Genomic DNA, 17,831 nt, shown 5'->3' with positions numbered 1-17,831 from the left:
GAGCCCCCGCCACCTTCCAGCGCCTGATGGACCAAGTACTGAAACCCCATCGAGAATATGCAGCGGCCTATCTGGATGATGTGGTAATTCAGAGCCCAGACTGGGAGAGCCACCTACCACGGGTTCAGAAGGTCCTCGACTCTCTCCGACAGGCAGGCTTGACCGCAAACCCCAAAAAGTGTAGGCTGGCGTTTGGGGAGACCAATTACTTGGGGTACACCATCGGGCAGGGCCTTGTGAAACCCCAGGAGGTGAAACTCGCTGACATCCAAGACTGGCCAAAACCGTTGACCAAAAAAACAGGTGAGATCCTTCTTGGGCCTGGCCAATTATTACAGATGTTTTATCCCGGATTTCTCCTCTCACCGAACTGACGACCAAGAAACATTCCCGTATGGTGACATGGTGCCCGGCGGCAGAAGAGGCCTTTACCGACCTGAAGAGGGCCTTGTGTTCGAAACCAGTCCTGATGGCCCCCGACTTTAGCAAGGAGTTCGTGGTCCAGGCAGATGCTTCTGAGATGGGCCTGGGTGCTGTCTTAGCCCAGATGAAGGAAGGTGAGGAACACCCCATTCTGTATTTGAGCCGGAAGTTGCTGCCAAGGGAGAAGAACTATGCCACAGTGGAGAAAGAGTGCCTAGTGTTGAAATGGGCCCTGGAAACCCTCAAATATTACCTGCTTGGAAGGAGGTTCACTCTGGTAACAGATCATTCACCTTTGCAATGGATGGCAAAAAATAAGGAAACAAACAGCAGGGTAACTAGGTGGTTTTTAAGCCTCCAGCCGTTTAACTTCTCTGTCATTCACAGGCCAGGGCGACGCCATGGCAACGCAGATGCCCTGTCCCGCCGTGATGCCTTCTGGTGCTCATTCACCCTGCCGAGGACGTCAGGCCCGGGGAGAGGGATATGTGGCATCACAAGGGGACAGGTAGTGGAGGGGCGCTACAGAGTGGCCACCAGTGCAAAAACTACATCTCCCAGCCTGCCTCACCGCTCACCCAGCTGCAGCTGCTTAAGGCACCTGATTGAGGCAGGGCTGGGAGACTTAAGGGAGAGCACCTGGGAAGGAGAAAGGAGAGCGGAAGGTGAACCCACGAGCACCTGGAAGAGGACGACAAGGGAGAGGACCTCGTAGCCTGGATTCACCAGTGTGGAGTTTTGTTTGGTTAATTAACCACTTTCTCCTCCGGGATGTTTTATGTTTTCTAACTGGACCCTTTTTTGATACTTTGTTGTTTGGACGTTACCTTGCTGGTGGGATGGGAAATAAACCTTTACTTTGTGTTAAATACCCTCGGACGTGCCTGTGTCCAGCTCTCTTTTTGCACCGCCCCAGGCTAGCCTGTCCTAGCGACAGCCCGTGACACTACAAGTGTAAGAAATGTGTCCGTAGTGTATGAAATGTGTCTGTAGTGTAAGACATGTGTCTCCTCTGCTGGTGTTATTTATACACAGTGTGTTGTAGTGTGTGTGTGTGTGTGTGTGTGTGTGGTATTTATACACAGTGTGTTGTAGTGTGTGGTATTTATACACAGTTTGTGGTATTTATACACAGTGTGTGGTATTTATACTGTATTCTGTGTCCTGTTTATAATCACAGTGCGTTTGTCTTATTTAATAATTATTTGCGTCCGTATGTTTTTTAATTCTTATTGCGACGTCATTATTAAATACAGAATAAATAGAACACACAGGACACATTTCTGATATGTTTTCAAAAAAGTATCAAATATATGAAACGTTACATATCGATCACATTGAGCTTTAACGGTAAACTGTTTGTATTAATAATGTAATTTATATAACATGATTTCTTTGTTTAACTATGCTTTGAATTGAACAATATGAAATATTAGCTAAATATCATTGAATCAGCCAAATGAACTGACCAGATCATAATTATGTTTCTTATTATTAAAGGGAATGATTATGCTTTCTCTTGAACCCAGGAATTCATTCTTTGGCTCAATGTTTCAGGTTAAACTTAAAGTACATAACTCATGTTTCCTCTGCAGCTCTTTCTGACTTTAATGATATCCATAACAGTTCATAACAGACCAGACACATCTTGTAAGGTCTTGTTTAGACCTACAATAAACATATTTTAACCAGATGATGAAAACAAATCTAATATAAAACTCGAGTTTAATCTGAGAACCGTCCGCTGCAGCGTTCCCCCTCCTGTCCACCTGGCGGCGCTGCTGCGGCTGTGCAGCTTGATGTGTCGCAGAACTCGTTGTTTCCTCACTGCAAAGATCGTCTACGCTTGAGAAGATACGGCACACGTCACCCAAACAAACCGTTCCGGAAACCGGTGGTATTTAGATTGTACTTGCACAGCGGTGGAAGAAGTCCTCAGACATTTAGTCTAATACTACAGATTAAAGTTGCTCCACAACGATGAATACTTGATGATTATATATATATATATATATATATATATATATATATATATATATATATTTTTTTTTTAATAGTATATTGACTCAGATTAATGATTTGACGCATCTTTTGCCTAATTTGACAAATAAAAAACCTTGACCCTTGAACCTTGACACGGTCCCCGAGAACAGCGGCCGCGTGAGTGCTCCTCTCCCTCCGCCCCTCCGCCTCCTCTCTGCGCCATGTTTTAGGAAACGTGGCCTTCCTGCAGCAGCCCGGTGGTGCATGATTGAGTAAAGACCTCCACCCCCGTCACTGAAGAGGAACCATGGCTGACACGGACCAAGTCCCGGTCTCGGACCCGGAGGCCGCCGCCGCCGCCGCCGTCCTGGACGCCCTGAACGGCACCGAGGCGCTCAACGCCACGGCGAAGTTCGTCGCCAGCCCGGAGGGCACGGCGCTGGCGTACGGCAGCCTGGTGCTCATGGCGCTGCTGCCCATCTTCTTCGGGGCCCTGCGCTCCGTCCACTGCTCCAAGTCTAAGGTGACGTGCTCCCCGGAACAGGAGCGACGCCTCTTTGTGCGTCATTAAGTAGACTTAAGTATCAGCTGGTAACGTCTGTATTGGTTTCATCGTGCGCCCAGGTGAGGGTTTACCTGTTGCCACACTGTTTACCTGGCAGAGGAAGGAGACCACAAACAAACAGACACAGAAAGTAAACATGCAATGTGTTCAATACATTTATATAAAAAAACGGTGTACATGAGTGACGATGAGTGACGTGTACACATGAGTGACGTGTACCAAAGGGGACTTATTTGCACTGTTTGGGGATTTCTTCTCTGAGCATGCGCAGTTGAGCTTTAAGATAACCGTTTGAAAACCTCCCACATCCTGTCTGCAGCTTGGAGATGAAGGGAAGTAACAAAGTATATTTACTAAGTACTACACACACACACACACCCACACACACACACACACACACACACACACACACACACTCACACACACACACACACACACACACACACACACACACACACACACACACACACACACACACACACACACACACACACACACACACACACACACACACACACATATATATCTCACAACATGTCATCCCTCCGTCTCAGGGAGTGAACTATGAGTTTGAACCTGTTGTCATTTCTTTTGTTCTTTTATTATATTTTGATGTTAAATACTATTATAAACTATTTTAAGTGAAAGACTAAAGTTACCAGGAGGAACTTCTACCTGGTTCTGGTCCTTTATGGACCTCGGTCTAGTCCCTATCCTCTATAGACCTGTCTAGTCCCTATCCTTTATAGACCTGTCTAGTCCCAATCCTCTATAGACCTGTCTAGTCCCTATCCTCTATAGACCTGTCTAGTCCCAATCCTCTATAGACCTGTCTAGTCCCTATCCTTTATAGACCTGTCTAGTCCCTATCCTCTATAGACCTGTCTAGTCCCTATCCTTTATAGACCTGTCTAGTCCCAATCCTCTATAGACCTGTCTAGTCCCTATCCTCTATAGACCTGTCTAGTCCCTATCCTCTATAGACCTGTCTAGTCCCAATCCTCTATAGACCTGTCTAGTCCCGATCCTCTATAGACCTGTCTAGTCCCAATCCTCTATAGACCTGTCTAGTCCCTATCCTCTATAGACCTGTCTAGTCCCTATCCTCTATAGACCTGTCTAGTCCCGATCCTCTATAGACCTGTCTAGTCCCTATCCTCTATAGACCTGTCTAGTCCCTATCCTTTATAGACCTGTCTAGTCCCTATCCTCTATAGACCTGTCTAGTCCCAATCCTCTATAGACCTGTCTAGTCCAGATCCTCTATAGACCTGTCTAGTCCAGATCCTCTATAGACCTGTCTAGTCCAGATCCTCTATAGACCTGTCTAGTCCCTATCCTCTATAGACCTGTCTAGTCCAGATCCTCTATAGACCTGTCTATTCCCTATCCTCTATAGACCTGTCTAGTCCCGATCCTCTATAGACCTGTCTAGTCCAGATCCTCTATAGACCTGTCTAGTCCCTATCCTCTATAGACCTGTCTAGTCCCGATCCTCTATAGACCTGTCTAGTCCCTATCCTCTATAGACCTGTCTAGTCCCGATCCTCTATAGACCTGTCTAGTCCCTATCCTCTATAGACCTGTCTAGTCCCGATCCTCTATAGACCTGTCTAGTCCAGATCCTCTATAGACCTGTCTAGTCCCGATCCTCTATAGACCTGTCTAGTCCAGATCCTCTATAGACCTGTCTAGTCCCTATCCTCTATAGACCTGTCTAGTCCCGATCCTCTATAGACCTGTCTAGTCCCGATCCTCTATAGACCTGTCTAGTCCCTATCCTCTATAGACCTGTCTAGTCCCTATCCTCTATAGACCTGTCTAGTCCCGATCCTCTATAGACCTGTCTAGTCCCTATCCTCTATAGACCTGTCTAGTCCCTATCCTCTATAGACCTGTCTAGTCCCGATCCTCTATAGACCTGTCTAGTCCCTATCCTCTATAGACCTGTCTAGTCCCTATCCTCTATAGACCTGTCTAGTCCCTATCCTCTATAGACCTGTCTAGTCCCTATCCTCTATAGACCTGTCTAGTCCCAATCCTCTATAGACCTGTCTAGTCCCTATCCTCTATAGACCTGTCTAGTCCCTATCCTCTATAGACCTGTCTAGTCCCTATCCTCTATAGACCTGTCTAGTCCCGATCCTCTATAGACCTGTCTAGTCCCTATCCTCTATAGACCTGTCTAGTCCCTATCCTCTATAGACCTGTCTAGTCCCTATCCTCTATAGACCTGTCTAGTCCCTATCCTCTATAGACCTGTCTAGTCCCAATCCTCTATAGACCTGTCTAGTCCCTATCCTCTATAGACCTGTCTAGTCCTGACCCTCTATAGACCTGTCTAGTCCTGATCCTCTATAGACCTGTCTAGTCCTGATCCTCTATAGACTCCTCTCTCCTCCTCCTTCATCCTCTCTCCTCCTCTTCATCGTCGGCCATCTTTAAAACGAGATCAAATAACACCTTTCATCATTTCAATGAGGACTTGTTTTGCTTCCTGTTTTCCTGTCTGTCTGCATTCACCTGTCTGTCTCTCCATCCTGTCTGTCCCTCCATCCTGTCTGTCTGCATTCACCTGTCTGTCCCTCCATCCTGTCTGTCTGTCTGCATTCACCTGTCTGTCCCTCCATCCTGTCTGTCTGTCTGCATTCACCTGTCTGTCCCTCCATCCTGTCTGTCTGCATTCACCTGTCTGTCCCTCCATCCTGTCTGTCTGCATTCACCTGTTTGTCCCTCCATCCTGTCTGTCTGCATTCACCTGTCTGTCCCTCCATCCTGTCTGTCTGCATTCACCTGTCTGTCCCTCATTCTGTCTGTCTGTAGGAGCTCGGAGGAAATGATTCAGATTCTGGGTTCAGAGTGAGTATGAGAGCATTTAGTGTGTGTGTGTGTGTGTGTCGTGCTACTGCCTGTTTATGAACACAACAACAACAACAACAACACTGTCAACAATGATAATCATGACACAAGCTACTCAAACTGACCTTTTTGTTTGTATATACATTTATTTACTGACCGTTAACATCTCCGGCCTCATTTCTCCATTCGCTACAATGTGTCGGGTTCACGTTCAAATGTTTTTAGACACATTTACATTTGGGGGGAATTATGAAAAATGGTCTCATCAACCAAACGTGCAGGAACAAGGATCCTCTCTCATGTCCTTGTCTCCTTTCCTTTTCTTCATTTTGTCTCTCCTCCTCCTCCTCTCATCCCACTTTCTTTCTCGGGAGTAGGAGAATATAGGAGGAGATGAATATGGAAGATAATATAGGAGGAGATGAATGTGGAAGATAATATAGGAGGAGATGAATGTGGAAGATAATATAGGAACTTGTTTTTACTTTGTGGCACTCGGCTGTTAAGGACTTGTTTTTACTTCGTCGCACTCGGCTGTTAAGGACTTGTTTTTACTTCGTCGCACTCGGCTGTTAAGGACTTGTTTTTACTTTGTGACACTCGAATGTTAAGGACTTGTTTTTACTTTGTGACACTCGAATGTTAAGGACTTGTTTTTACTTTGTGACACTCGAATGTTAAGGACTTGTTTTTACTTTGTGGCACTCGGCCGTTGAAGACTTGTTTTTACTTTGTGACACTCGAATGTTAAGGACTTGTTTTTACTTTCTGGCACTCGGCTGTTAAGGACTTGTTTTTACTTTGTGACACTCGAATGTTAAGGACTTGTTTTTACTTTGTGACACTCGAATGTTAAGGACTTGTTTTTACTTTGTGACACTCGAATGTTAAGGACTTGTTTTTACTTTGTGGCACTCGGCCGTTGAAGACTTGTTTTTACTTTGTGACACTCGAATGTTAAGGACTTGTTTTTACTTTCTGGCACTCGGCTGTTAAGGACTTGTTTTTACTTTGTGACACTCGAATGTTAAGGACTTGTTTTTACTTTGTGGCACTCGGCTGTTAAGGACTTGTTTTTACTTTGTGGCACTCGGCTGTTAAGGACTTGTTTTTACTTTCTGGCACTCGGCTGTTAAGGACTTGTTTTTACTTTGTGACACTCGAATGTTAAGGACTTGTTTTTACTTTGTGGCACTCGGCTGTTAAGGACTTGTTTTTACTTTGTGGCACTCGGCCGTTGAAGACTTGTTTTTAGTTTGTGACACTCGAATGTTAAGGACTTGTTTTTACTTTGTGGCACTCGGCTGTTAAGGACTTGTTTTTACTTTGTGACACTCGAATGTTAAGGACTTGTTTTTACTTTGTGGCACTCGGCCATTAAGGACTTGTTTTTACTTTGTGGCACTCGAATGTTAAGGACTTGTTTTTACTTTGTGGCACTCGGCCGTTAAGGACTTGTTTTTACTTTGTGGCACTCGGCTGTTAAGGACTTGTTTTTACTTTGTGGCACTCGAATGTTAAGGACTTGTTTTTACTTTGTGGCACTCGAATGTTAAGGACTTGTTTTTACTTTGTGGCACTCGGCTGTTAAGGACTTGTTTTTACTTTGTGACACTCGAATGTTAAGGACTTGTTTTTACTTTGTGGCACTCGGCCGTTAAGGACTTGTTTTTACTTTGTGGCACTCGAATGTTAAGGACTTGTTTTTACTTTGTGGCACTCGGCCGTTAAGGACTTGTTTTTACTTTGTGGCACTCGGCTGTTAAGGACTTGTTTTTACTTTGTGGCACTCGAATGTTAAGGACTTGTTTTTACTTTGTGGCACTCGGCCGTTAAGGACTTGTTTTTACTTTGTGGCACTCGGCTGTTAAGGACTTGTTTTTACTTTGTGGCACTCGAATGTTAAGGACTTGTTTTTACTTTGTGGCACTCGGCCGTTAAGGACTTGTTTTTACTTTGTGGCACTCGAATGTTAAGGACTTGTTTTTACTTTCTGGCACTCGAATGTTAAGGACTTGTTTTTACTTTGTGGCACTCGAATGTTAAGGACTTGTTTTTACTTTGTGGCACTCGAATGTTAAGGACTTGTTTTTACTTTGTGGCACTCGAATGTTAAGGACTTGTTTTTACTTTCTGGCACTCGAATGTTAAGGACTTGTTTTTACTTTCTGGCACTCGAATGTTAAGGACTTGTTTTTACTTTCTGGCACTCGAATGTTAAGGACTTGTTTTTACTTTGTGGCACTCGGCTGTTAAGGACTTGTTTTTACTTTGTGGCACTCGGCTGTTAAGGACTTGTTTTTACTTTCTGGCACTCGAATGTTAAGGACTTGTTTTTACTTTCTGGCACTCGAATGTTAAGGACTTGTTTTTACTTTCTGGCACTCGGCCGTTAAGGACTTGTTTTTACTTTGTGGCACTCGAATGTTAAGGACTTGTTTTTACTTTCTGGCACTCGGCCGTTAAGGACTTGTTTTTACTTTGTGGCACTCGAATGTTAAGGACTTGTTTTTACTTTCTGGCACTCGAATGTTAAGGACTTGTTTTTACTTTGTGGCACTCGAATGTTAAGGACTTGTTTTTACTTTCTGGCACTCGAATGTTAAGGACTTGTTTTTACTTTCTGGCACTCGAATGTTAAGGACTTGTTTTTACTTTCTGGCACTCGAATGTTAAGGACTTGTTTTTACTTTGTGGCACTCGGCTGTTAAGGACTTGTTTTTACTTTGTGGCACTCGGCTGTTAAGGACTTGTTTTTACTTTGTGGCACTCGGCTGTTAAGGACTTGTTTTTACTTTGTGGCACTCGGCCGTTGAAGACTTGTTTTTTCGTGGCACTCGGCCACGTGCTAAACCATGTCAGAAGAAAAGTATATACATTCTTTCACTTAATACTTAGTGGACGTCGTCGTGAGGTCACCAGTAGGTGTGTGGATGTTTTGAAGCCTCCAGTTCAGCGTTTTGGCCATCGCCTTTTTTGCAACCAGTGCAAGGAAGTGAACAGGAAGTGACCATATCTGGACTGAGGAGGTGTGATGTAGAGACGCCGTATACGTCTCTGGTGTCTACCTGTCAATCACCTTGTAGCCCCGCCCTAAAGCATCCCCTGCTTTATGGTCTGTTTGACTCTAAATGACCATAATTTACTAAATGAACATCACGCTGTATTGAAGAAGACTTGAAACTAGAGATTGAGACCAAAAACTAATGTTTACAATGTTTACTGAGGGAATACATCAAGAGAAGTAGAGTCATTTATATAGACTTCTATACAACCAGAGGAGTCGCCCCCTGGTGGTCAGGAGAGAGAATGCAGCTTTAACACATGAAGCATAGACTTCTATACAACCAGAGGCGTCACCCCCTGGTGGTCAGGAGAGAGAATGCAGCTTTAACACATGAAGCATAGACTTCTATACAACCAGAGGAGTCGCCCCCTGGTGGTCAGGAGAGAGAATGCAGCTTTAACACATGAAGCATAGACTTCTATACAACCAGAGGCGTCACCCCCTGGTGGTCAGGAGAGAGAATGCAGCTTTAACACATGAAGCATAGACTTCTATACAACCAGAAGAGTCGCCCCTCTGGTGGTCAGTAGAGAGAATGCAGCTTTAACACATGAAGCATAGACTTCTATACAACCAGAGGAGTCGCCCCCTGGTGGTCAGTAGAGAGAATGCAGCTTTAACACATGAAGCATAGACTTCTATACAACCAGAGGAGTCACCCCCTGGTGGTCAGGAGTCGCCCCCTGGTGGTCAGTAGAGAGAATGCAGCTTTAACACATGAAGCATAGACTTCTATACAACCAGAGTGGTCACCCCCTGGTGGTCAGAGATAATGCATCTTTAAGACACAAAGCATGTATCCTGTGTTTTTTGGTTTAACTCACTGAAATGGAGTTTGTATTGTTTTGAGTGGATTTTTTGGTTGTTGTTTTTTACATTAACACTGAAAATGCAACATCCCTCTCCCTCTAGAGTGACAAACTTTGCTCTCTGTATTTATCTCTTTCCTCCCAGAATGCATCAGACATGCCTGAAACGATCACCAGTCGAGACGCAGCGAGGTTTCCCATCATCGCCAGCTGCACTCTGTTTGGGCTCTACCTCTTCTTCAAGGTAACAACAGGGTTTCCTCATTCCTACGCCAGGGGCCGCATGTAGACGGAGGGTTTGAACAAATCTGTCCAACACTCAAGAGTAATGTGTGTTCTGGTGCAGGTATTCTCACAAGAGTACATCAACATGCTGCTGTCTGTCTACTTCTTTGGCCTCGGAGTCCTCGCTCTGTCTCACACCCTGAGGTAAAATAACACACTGACGATGGAGAAGTGACTTAGATATGGTGATCTAATGCTACCATGACTTGGGTATCGTGGTAATATCGTACCGTGACTTGGGTATCGTGGTAATATCGTACTGTGACTTGGGTATCGTGGTATTATCGTACCATGACTTGGGTATCGTGGTAATATCGTACCGTGACTTGGGTATCGTGGTATTATCGTACCGTGACTTGGGTATCGTGGTATTATTGTACCGTGACTTGGGTATCGTGGTATTATCGTACCATGACTTGGGTATCGTGGTAATATCGTACCGTGACTTGGGTATCGTGGTATTATCGTACCATGACTTGGGTATCGTGGTAATATCGTACCGTGACTTGGGTATCGTGGTATTATCGTATCGTGACTTGGGTATCGTGGTATTATCGTATCGTGACTTGGGTATCGTGGTATTATCGTATCGTGACTTGGGTATCGTGGTATTATCGTATCGTGACTTGGGTATCGTGGTATTATCGTATCGTGACTTGGGTATCGTGGTATTATCGTATCGTGACTTGGGTATCGTGGTATTATCGTACCGTGACTTGGGTATCGTGGTATTATCGTATCGTGACTTGGGTATCGTGGTATTATCGTACCGTGACTTGGGTATCGTGGTAATATCGTACCGTGACTTGGGTATCGTGGTATTATCGTATCGTGACTTGGGTATCGTGGTATTATCGTATCGTGACTTGGGTATCGTGGTATTATCGTATCGTGACTTGGGTATCGTGGTATTATCGTACCGTGACTTGGGTATCGTGGTATTATCGTATCGTGACTTGGGTATCGTGGTATTATCGTACCGTGACTTGGGTATCGTGGTATTATCTTACCGTGACTTGGGTATCGTGGTATTATCGTACCGTGACTTGGGTATCGTGGTATTATTGTACCGTGACTTGGGTATCGTGGTATTATCGTATCGTGACTTGGGTATCGTGGTATTATCGTACCGTGACTTGGGTATCGTGGTATTATCTTACCGTGACTTGGGTATCGTGGTATTATTGTACCGTGACTTGGGTATCGTGGTATTATCGTATCGTGGTATTATCGTACCGTGACTTGGGTATCGTGGTATTATCGTACCGTGACTTGGGTATCGTGGTAATATCGTACCGTGACTTGGGTATCGTGGTATTATCGTACCGTGACTTGGGTATCCTGATAGTAGTACGGTATCGTATTTCATTGAAGTCGTGAGTAACTCTTGGTTCTTGTTTCTGTCTCTCAGTCCTCTGATGTCCAGAATCTTTCCAGAGTCTTTCCCTAACAAACAGTACCAGCTGCTCTTCACTCAGGGCTCCGATGACACCAAAGAAGGTGAGAAACCCTGTTTGTCTTCTGCACCGATCGATCGACCACCTGTCGAAAACCACACGGTTGTCAGCTGATCGGCCGTGATCGCTGACCGGCCAATCGGAATCAAACGGCTTGTTGCCAAGTACGTTTGCACATGCGTGGAAATTAACATGACAAACACAGTGCAATGGAGTAAATACGACATCTTTAACAAAATATTAAAACTTACAACAGAAAATGATAAACAAATTAAGAGTACGTTAAAGCAAGTCTGGTGTTAAAGGGTCATGTGTATGTCAGTCAACATTCCAATTCATCCCTCCGTCTCTCTGCAGAAATAGTCAACTATGAGTTTGACACCAAGAACCTGTTGTGTCTGGTCATCGGCGCCGTGGTGGGAGTCTGGTACCTGCTCAAAAAGGTAACGTCTGACCGTCATCGGAGAGTCAAAGGTTAAACGCCATCAGCTGTTGTTAACAACTGTGATGTCACAGACGGCAGACAGCTGATGTCATCTTTTTGTTTTTCTGACCACAAGTACATTTTCTCTGTTAATGTTAAAAAACCTGTTTGGACTCTAATGGCACCAAAGGGATGGATCATGTGACATCACAGCGCTGGATAGCCAATAACCTGCCTGTGTTGTGTGACATCACAGCGCTGGATAGCCAATAACCTGCCTGTGTTGTGTGACATCACAGCGCTGGATAGCCAATAACCTGCCTGTGTTGTGTGACATCACAGCGCTGGATAGCCAATAACCTGCCTGTGTTGTGTGACATCACAGCGCTGGATAGCCAATAACCTGCCTGTGTTGTGTGACATCACAGCGCTGGATAGCCAATAACCTGCCTGTGTTGTGTGACATCACAGCACTGGATAGCCAATAACCTGCCTGTGTTGTGTGACATCACAGCACTGGATAGCCAATAACCTGTTCGGTTTGGCGTTCGCTCTGAACGGAGTGGAGCTGCTCCACCTGAACAACGTCAATACCGGCTGCATCCTGCTGGGGGGGCTGTTTGTGTACGACGTCTTCTGGGTGAGATGGACTCTTTAAACTGTGATAAATACATAATTGTGAGCTATTTTACTGAGTTTAAGTTCTCAGTTTAATTAAAAAACGTTTGTGTAAAGAAATGAAGGATTTGACTAAGACTTCAAGGAGATTTATAAATATCTTTAAAAGATGATGGTACAATAACCCGGCTGCACCTGAACGCACCGTAACATCTGTTCTCTGCAGGTGTTTGGGACCAACGTGATGGTCACGGTCGCCCGGTCCTTCGAGGCGCCAATCAAATGTAAGTATGCCATGTTTCTGCTGCCGACGGAGATCTTTGAGGAGCCGTGGTGACTGTCTCCTGTCTCCTGTCTCCTGTCTCCTGTCTCCTCAGTGGTGTTTCCTCAGGACTTGTTGGAGAGAGGACTTGGAGCCAGTAACTTTGCCATGCTGGGTCTGGGGGACATCGTCATCCCAGGCATCTTCATCGCCCTGCTGCTGCGCTTCGACGTCAGGTGACGCCCAGCTGCTGCTTCTCCTGTCTCCTCCTCCTCCTCCTCCTCCTCCTCCTCCTCCTCCTCTAGAGCAGAGGTTTAACCCTTCTTCTTCCTGCAGCCTGAAGAAGAACAGCCGGACGTATTTCTACACCAGTTTCCTGGCCTACATCTTCGGACTGGGCCTCACCATCTTCGTCATGCACACCTTCAAGCACGCACAGGTACGGGGCAAAGGGGTCAGAGGTCGCCTGAAGCAGGCTCGGGACGTTCCCTTCTTGATTTTCAAAATAAGAGTCCTGCTCCTCTCGTGACTAGAAGTAGAACTCAGTTGTCATCTGTCTGCAGCCCGCTCTGCTCTACCTGGTCCCGGCCTGCGTGGGCTTCCCCGTCGTCGTAGCTCTGATCAAAGGAGAACTCACAGAGATGTTCAGGTGAGTACCGGAAGTGATCACATGGTCTGTTCTCTGCTGCGTGATTGGACAGAAGAATAATCAGCTGGTGAAAGGACAACAGCTAAAGGTTTTCCTCAAGAACCAAGAACCAAACGGATTTACCAAAACTCTTAATAACTCCTCGTTTCTGGGATTATGAGTCCAGACCGTCTGTTTCGTCTCCTCGTAGCTCCTCCACCTGTCCTCCTCAGCTCCTTCACCTGTCCTCCTCAGCTCCTTCACCTGTCCACCTCAGCTCCTTCACCTGTCCACCTGTCCTCCTCAGCTCCTCCACCTGTCCTCCTCAGCTCCTTCACCTGTCCTCCTCAGCTCCTTCACCTGTCCACCTCAGCTCCTTCACCTGTCCACCTGTCCTCCTCAGCTCCTTCACCTGTCCACCTCAGCTCCTTCACCTGTCCACCTGTCCTCCTCAGCTCCTTCACCTGTCCTCCTCAGCTCCTTCACCTGTCCTCCTCAGCTATTCCTCAGCTCCTCCACCTGTCCTCCTCAGCTATTCCTCAGCTCCTCCACCTGTCCTCCTCAGCTATTCCTCAGCTCCTTCACCTGTCCACCTGTCCTCCTCAGCTCCTTCACCTGTCCTCCTCAGCTCCTTCACCTGTCCTCCTCAGCTCCTCTTCACCTCCATCCCTTTTATCCTCTCCTCTCTCCTCTGTCCTTTTGTCCTCTCTCCTCCGTCCTTTTGTCCTCTGTCCTTTTGTCCTCTCTCCTCTGTCCTTTTGTCCTCTCTCCTCTCTCTCCTCTGTCCTCTGTCCTTTTGTCCTCTCTCCTCTGTCCTCTGTCCTTTTGTCCTCTCTCCTCTGTCCTTTTGTCCTCTCTCTCCTCTGTCCTCTGTCCTTTTGTCCTCTCTCCTCTGTCCTTTTGTCCTCTCTCCTCTGTCCTTTTGTCCTCTCTCCTCCGTCCTTTTGTCCTCTCTCCTCTGTCCTTTTGTCCTCTCTCCTCTGTCCTTTTGTCCTCTCTCTCCTCTGTCCTTTTTTGTCCTCTCTCCTCTGTCCTCTGTCCTCTGTCCTTTTTTGTCCTCTCTCCTCCGTCCTCTCTCCTCTGTCCTTTTTTGTCCTCTCTCCTCTGTCCTCTCTCCTCTCTCTCCTCTGTCCTTTTGTCCTCTCTCCTCTGTCCTCTCTCCTCTGTCCTTTTGTCCTCTCTCCTCCGTCCTTTTGTCCTCTCTCTCCTCTGTCCTTTTGTCCTCTCTCCTCTGTCCTTTTGTCCTCTCTCCTCTGTCCTTTTGTCCTCTCTCCTCTGTCCTTTTGTCCTCTCTCCTCTGTCCTTTTGTCCTCTCTCCTCCGTCCTTTTGTCCTCTCTCTCCTCTGTCCTTTTTTGTCCTCTCTCCTCTGTCCTTTTGTCCTCTCTTTTCTCTTGTCCTCCATCCCTCTTGTCTGGCTAATATTTAAGCAGCTCTTTAGTAGCTTTAAACTTTAGAGTTTAAGAAACAAACTTACACTTTCTCTCTCTTTCTCTCCCCTCTTCCATTTTCCTTATATTTTTTGTATCCCCCCCCCCCGTGGTTAGCTATGAGTCATCAGTGGAGCTCCTCCCTGGTTCTCCCCGGCTCACTTCTTTCCCGACGGTCAGCGGCTCGCCCGCCAGCCTGGCTGGCTCCATGGCAACAGGCTCCTCCCCCCGTCACCGACGCTTACAGCCCACCCCCCTGTAGAGGCCCCGCCCCTCTTTATACCCCTCCCCCACCCACCACCACCACCACACCCTCCTGTCTCACCTGGGCAGGTAATCAGCCCGGTAACATTCAGACCTCCGCTGGATGAAACATTCTCCTTCCTGCAAATGTTTCAAAATAAATGTCTCCTTCACCTGAATCCACCAGGCTCTTATTTTGAAACCCACGCGGTGTTTGTGTTAACGGCTAAATACCGTAATCAAAAATGTAGCTTCACACTCAACTGTGACCAAATACATGAATCAGAGAGTTATGAATAAATAAGAATTAAGCTATTTTATAATTTACTGTTTGTATTCAGGTAATCTGTGATTTATTTTTAATGAATGAAAATAAAGATGAAGTTCTGCTGACTGAATAAGACACTTGATCTGATGGCGCCTCCTCCTCTCCAGGTACGAGGAGACCCCTCCCGAGGACACGGAGGTTAAAGAGGAGTCAGAAACGGAGAAGAAGGACCAATAGCATCCACCGCTCTCCTCTTCTTCCTCCCCCAAATATGTTTCATCGAGCCTGCTGCCACCACATTTCACTGAAGGGCTCCGAGAGACGTTGCCCCGCCCCCTCTGTCCAGGGGGGGCGGGGCAACGTCTCTCGGAGCCAGCGTTGTTTGTCGCTGGCGTTTTGGAACTGAAGGCGGTCACGGTCGTGACGGGTTTCATCTCAGTTCTTCAGTTTAACTTCATGAACCTGAACGTCTCGTGTTTTTTTTTATTTTTTTTATACGGACTTTAGCCTCAGCCGTTAGCGGCTAACGTTAGCGCTAGCGTCAACGTTAGCCGCCTTTATGACGTTTTTTCTGCTTTGCATTTGGTTTGAACGCGTCTTTAGAATCGAACAGTTTGAAGGAGCCTTTGGTTCCGTCTTTAAAAAGCCCTGAAAGTTGAACTCTGACAGTAAAACAAGTGCTTCTTCAGTTTTCTTTGTGTTTTTAAAGCCTCAAAAACGAACCATGATCCTCCTCCTCCTGTAAACCCTCCCGGGTATCCGATCCTCCTGTAAACCCTCCCGGGTATCCGATCCTCCTCCTGTAAACCCTCCCGGGTATCCGATCCTCCTGTAAACCCTCCCGGGTATCCGATCCTCCTGTAAACCCTCCCGGGTATCCGATCCTCCTGTAAACCCTCCCGGGTATCCGATCCTCCTGTAAACCCTCCCGGGTATCCGATCCTCCTGTAAACCCTCCCGGGTATCCGATCCTCCTGTAAACCCTCCCGGGTATCCGATCCCATCATCCAGACGTGGTTCTCTGGGTGTTTTGACTTCTGCTTTCTCACCTCAGTGTTTTCAGACTCGCTTCACTTAGTTCAGTGTTCAGAATGTGAAGAAGACGAATGGCTGATTGATTGTACGGTTGTTTGTTTAGCGTCTCGATACTGAATGGATCGGTTCTCCTTTCTGCGACTCAAAGGGACAAACATCCTCCTCATCGTTCCAGTCGACAGGTGAGCGTCTACCTGTCGACTGGAACGACCCCAACGCCTTAGAGTTCTGGTCTTGAGAGGAGTAGAGGGGGGAGGAGGCAGCTGGACCTCCTCTGCTGAACATCTTCCAGTCCTCGTTCTCAGATCGGAGAGGCTAAAAATATTTTGTCCGAATCTGAAGCTCATTAAACGCTGTTCTGAAACAGTACATTTCTTTAAAGGGTTTTGAGATTGCATTTTCTATTTTTTTCCAAGTCAGAATTTCCAAATAAAAGGTCAAATTCCGACGGCAAAAGTTGTAATGTTTTTTTAAAACTTTATTTCATTTATATTAATTTGAATATTGGCATTTTGGGAAGTAATTTTAAAGTCATGTCGCTCCTCTAGTCACAAAGATTTGGTGTGTTTTCATTTTCAAGTCTTCCTCACAGATGGAAAAAATGCACCTCAGAAAATATCTTTAATTTCTGTGATGCTGAGAAGAGAAAGGCCTCCGATTGGACGTGTTTAACGTTATTATTCTCGATGTTAATCGATGTTGTTGCTTTATTATGAGATGCACAGTTTTGTATTTTGATGTAAAACATGAAAATAAGTCAAAGTATCATCGTTTTAAATATAACATACCTGAATTGTTCTTTTGTTTTTTCTTTCTCTCTTGTGCAGGAGGTCGTTTTTACGGCTCCGACTGTCTATTTTATTTGCAATAAACCTTTTGGGTGTTTTGATCACAGCATAGAGAAGCATAACTCTGAGTCAGTCTGGTTCTCTGAAGCATAAATCCAGTGTTTCCATCTTCAATCACCAGCACAACTCCAGATGTTTAGTTGTTTGTTTACATAAAACGGTGTTTTGAGAATAACAGAGGAGTTCGAATAGATCCCTGAGGAACACCTCCAAAGAATAGCTTTAATAATTATAATCTCACATGCAACTGAATGTATAATTGTGGTATTTTACCTTTTTTATAATTGAAATTAAAATACGACATGGTCCTTATAATACGGTTTTCTTTTTCAAATAAAAAAAGAAAGTGTCCAATATATAGAATTAAAATACATTCTTGATATTTGAAATATATTTTAGACTCTAAAAACTATTTTTTATTGAAGACAAATGCAAAATAGGAAGTTGGTACAAAGTTAAATACGTTACTTTTTTCAAAATGTCAATATATCAAACATTTAGGTCTCTTTAAACTTGTAATATGTTTTCTAAAATGTGTTTTTCTGACAAAATTATAACTAATTATAATTAATTGTTACCTTTTTGGCATCCATATCGCACATTGTTTAATAACTAGTTAATTATTCAGT

At 45.4% G+C, this 17,831-nt stretch overlaps 1 protein-coding gene across 3 annotated transcripts; it reads left to right on the top strand.

Annotated features, from left to right (window-relative positions):
* Positions 1-2,589: 2,589 nt before the first annotated feature.
* hm13 (histocompatibility (minor) 13) lies at positions 2,590-17,264 on the top strand. Of its 3 annotated transcripts, XM_034536394.1 has the most exons (12): positions 3,283-3,315; positions 5,795-5,830; positions 9,852-9,950; positions 10,053-10,135; positions 11,403-11,491; positions 11,806-11,891; positions 12,387-12,512; positions 12,717-12,774; positions 12,868-12,988; positions 13,089-13,191; positions 13,316-13,401; positions 15,487-17,264. In XM_034536394.1, the coding sequence occupies exons 1-12, from the start codon at positions 3,298-3,300 to the stop codon at positions 15,554-15,556; spliced, it is 975 nt and encodes a 324-aa protein (XP_034392285.1). In that variant the 5' UTR covers positions 3,283-3,297; the 3' UTR covers positions 15,557-17,264. The 3 variants fall into 3 exon arrangements, with proteins under 3 accessions (XP_034392286.1, XP_034392284.1, XP_034392285.1); XM_034536395.1 differs by lacking the exons at positions 3,283-3,315; positions 5,795-5,830; positions 15,487-17,264 and adding exons at positions 2,590-2,929; positions 14,926-15,092; XM_034536393.1 differs by lacking the exons at positions 3,283-3,315; positions 5,795-5,830 and adding an exon at positions 2,599-2,929.
* Positions 17,265-17,831: the final 567 nt, after the last annotated feature.

This window comes from Cyclopterus lumpus, chromosome 7, assembly GCF_009769545.1.
Source record: "Cyclopterus lumpus isolate fCycLum1 chromosome 7, fCycLum1.pri, whole genome shotgun sequence".
Classification (NCBI taxonomy): Eukaryota; Metazoa; Chordata; class Actinopteri; order Perciformes; family Cyclopteridae; genus Cyclopterus; species Cyclopterus lumpus.
This window is presented reverse-complemented; position numbering and strand designations above follow the sequence as displayed.

Bases quoted from the DNA above. Each gene is read 5' to 3' on its own strand.
- hm13 (XM_034536395.1), top strand. From the start codon at position 2,714: ATGGCTGACACGGACCAAGTCCCGGTCTCGGACCCGGAGGCCGCCGCC. The intron at 2,930-9,851 runs GTGACGTGCTCC...CTTTCCTCCCAG, and splicing joins TCCACTGCTCCAAGTCTAAG to AATGCATCAGACATGCCTGA. The intron at 9,951-10,052 runs GTAACAACAGGG...GTTCTGGTGCAG, and splicing joins GGCTCTACCTCTTCTTCAAG to GTATTCTCACAAGAGTACAT.